Source organism: Sturnira hondurensis, unplaced genomic scaffold (genome assembly GCF_014824575.4).
Source record: "Sturnira hondurensis isolate 20B ecotype Veracruz unplaced genomic scaffold, ASM1482457v3 Scaffold0001085, whole genome shotgun sequence".
Taxonomy (NCBI): Eukaryota; Metazoa; Chordata; class Mammalia; order Chiroptera; family Phyllostomidae; genus Sturnira; species Sturnira hondurensis.
The window spans coordinates 1-1,273 of record NW_028073716.1 but is presented as its reverse complement, the minus strand read 5'-3'; the positions used below and the strand labels follow the sequence as shown (position 1 = coordinate 1,273).

The 1,273-nt window shown below is 45.1% G+C and overlaps 1 protein-coding gene across 1 annotated transcript; it reads left to right on the top strand.

The window, feature by feature from the left end:
• Positions 1-4: 4 nt before the first annotated feature.
• On the top strand, positions 5-924 carry LOC118997131 (olfactory receptor 1A1-like; the record flags this gene model as incomplete). Its single annotated transcript, XM_037060764.1, is given in 2 exon segments — positions 5-197; positions 200-924. Coding segments are annotated over 2 exon segments (918 nt in total), but the record flags the coding sequence as incomplete, so codon positions are not given.
• Positions 925-1,273: the final 349 nt, after the last annotated feature.

The window sequence follows — 1,273 nt, the reverse complement described above, 5'->3', positions numbered from 1 at the left end:
TTCTGCCCTGGAGTTTATCCTCCTGGGAGTCAGCAGGAAGCAGGAACAGGAATATTTCTTCTTCATTCTCTTCCTCTTCGTTTACCCCATCATACTGATTGGAAACCTGTTTATCATCTCGGCCATTCGCTCCGACATTAGACTTCACAACCCAATGTATTTTCTCTTTGCTAAACTCTCCTTTGTTGACATCTTCTTTCTTCTGTAACCATCCCTAAGATGCTAGCCAATCATCTCTTGGGCACCAAAGCCATCTCCTTTTGGGGCTGTCTAACACAGATGTATTTCATGATTGCCTTGGGTAACACAGATAGCTATATCCTGGCTGTGATGGCATATGACCGTGCAGTGGCCATCAGCCGCCCACTTCATTACATAACAATTATGAGCCCACGAACTTGTGTCCTGCTAGTTGTTGGGTCTTGGGTGGTTGGAAATGTCAATGCCCTTCCCCAAACTCTGCTCACAGCTAGCCTGTCCTTCTGTGGCAACCAGGAAGTGGCCAGTTTCTACTGTGACATTAGTCCTTTGCTCAAGCTGTCCTGTTCTGACATCCACTTTAATGTGAAGATGATGTACCTCAGGGTTGCTGTTTTCTCTGTGCCATTGCTATGTATCATCATCTCCTATGTTAAGGTTTTTCTCCACAGTCCTACCACCACCCTTGGTGGTTTCCCATCCACCAAGGATGTGCTCAGAGCCTTCTCTACCTGTGGCTCCCACCTCACAGTGGTTTCTTTGTATTATGGAACAGTCATGGGCATGTACTTCCACCCTCTGACCAGGTACAGCTTAAAAGATGCTGTGATAACTGTGATGTACATCGCAGTGACCCCAATGTTAAATCCTTTCATCTATAGTCTGAGAAATTGGGACATGAAGGCTGCCCTGGGGAAACTCTTCAGCAAGAGCATCTCCATGTAAGCAATGGGAGTTCATGCACTGGAGACCGCAGTCACCAGTTAAAATGAACTTGGCAATCCATTCCCAATGTCCTCCCCTTTCAAGGAGCCACATCCACTCTTTCCAGATAAAATCTCTTTTTCTCAGATATTTTTAAGTTTGTGATTCATCTTATTGAAACTGTCGCTTTGTCCACATTGCCCTTCAGCAGAGTGGCAGCACATGATATTGGGTTCATGTCTCAGCTATTGTACTGACTCTCAGAAGAAAGTGGAAAAGATCTGAAGCTCTGCTTCCACATCCACATTTATGAAAATATCTGCCTGCCACTGTCACAGGATGTGAGTAAAAGACTTCTTTCTTTGAAGGA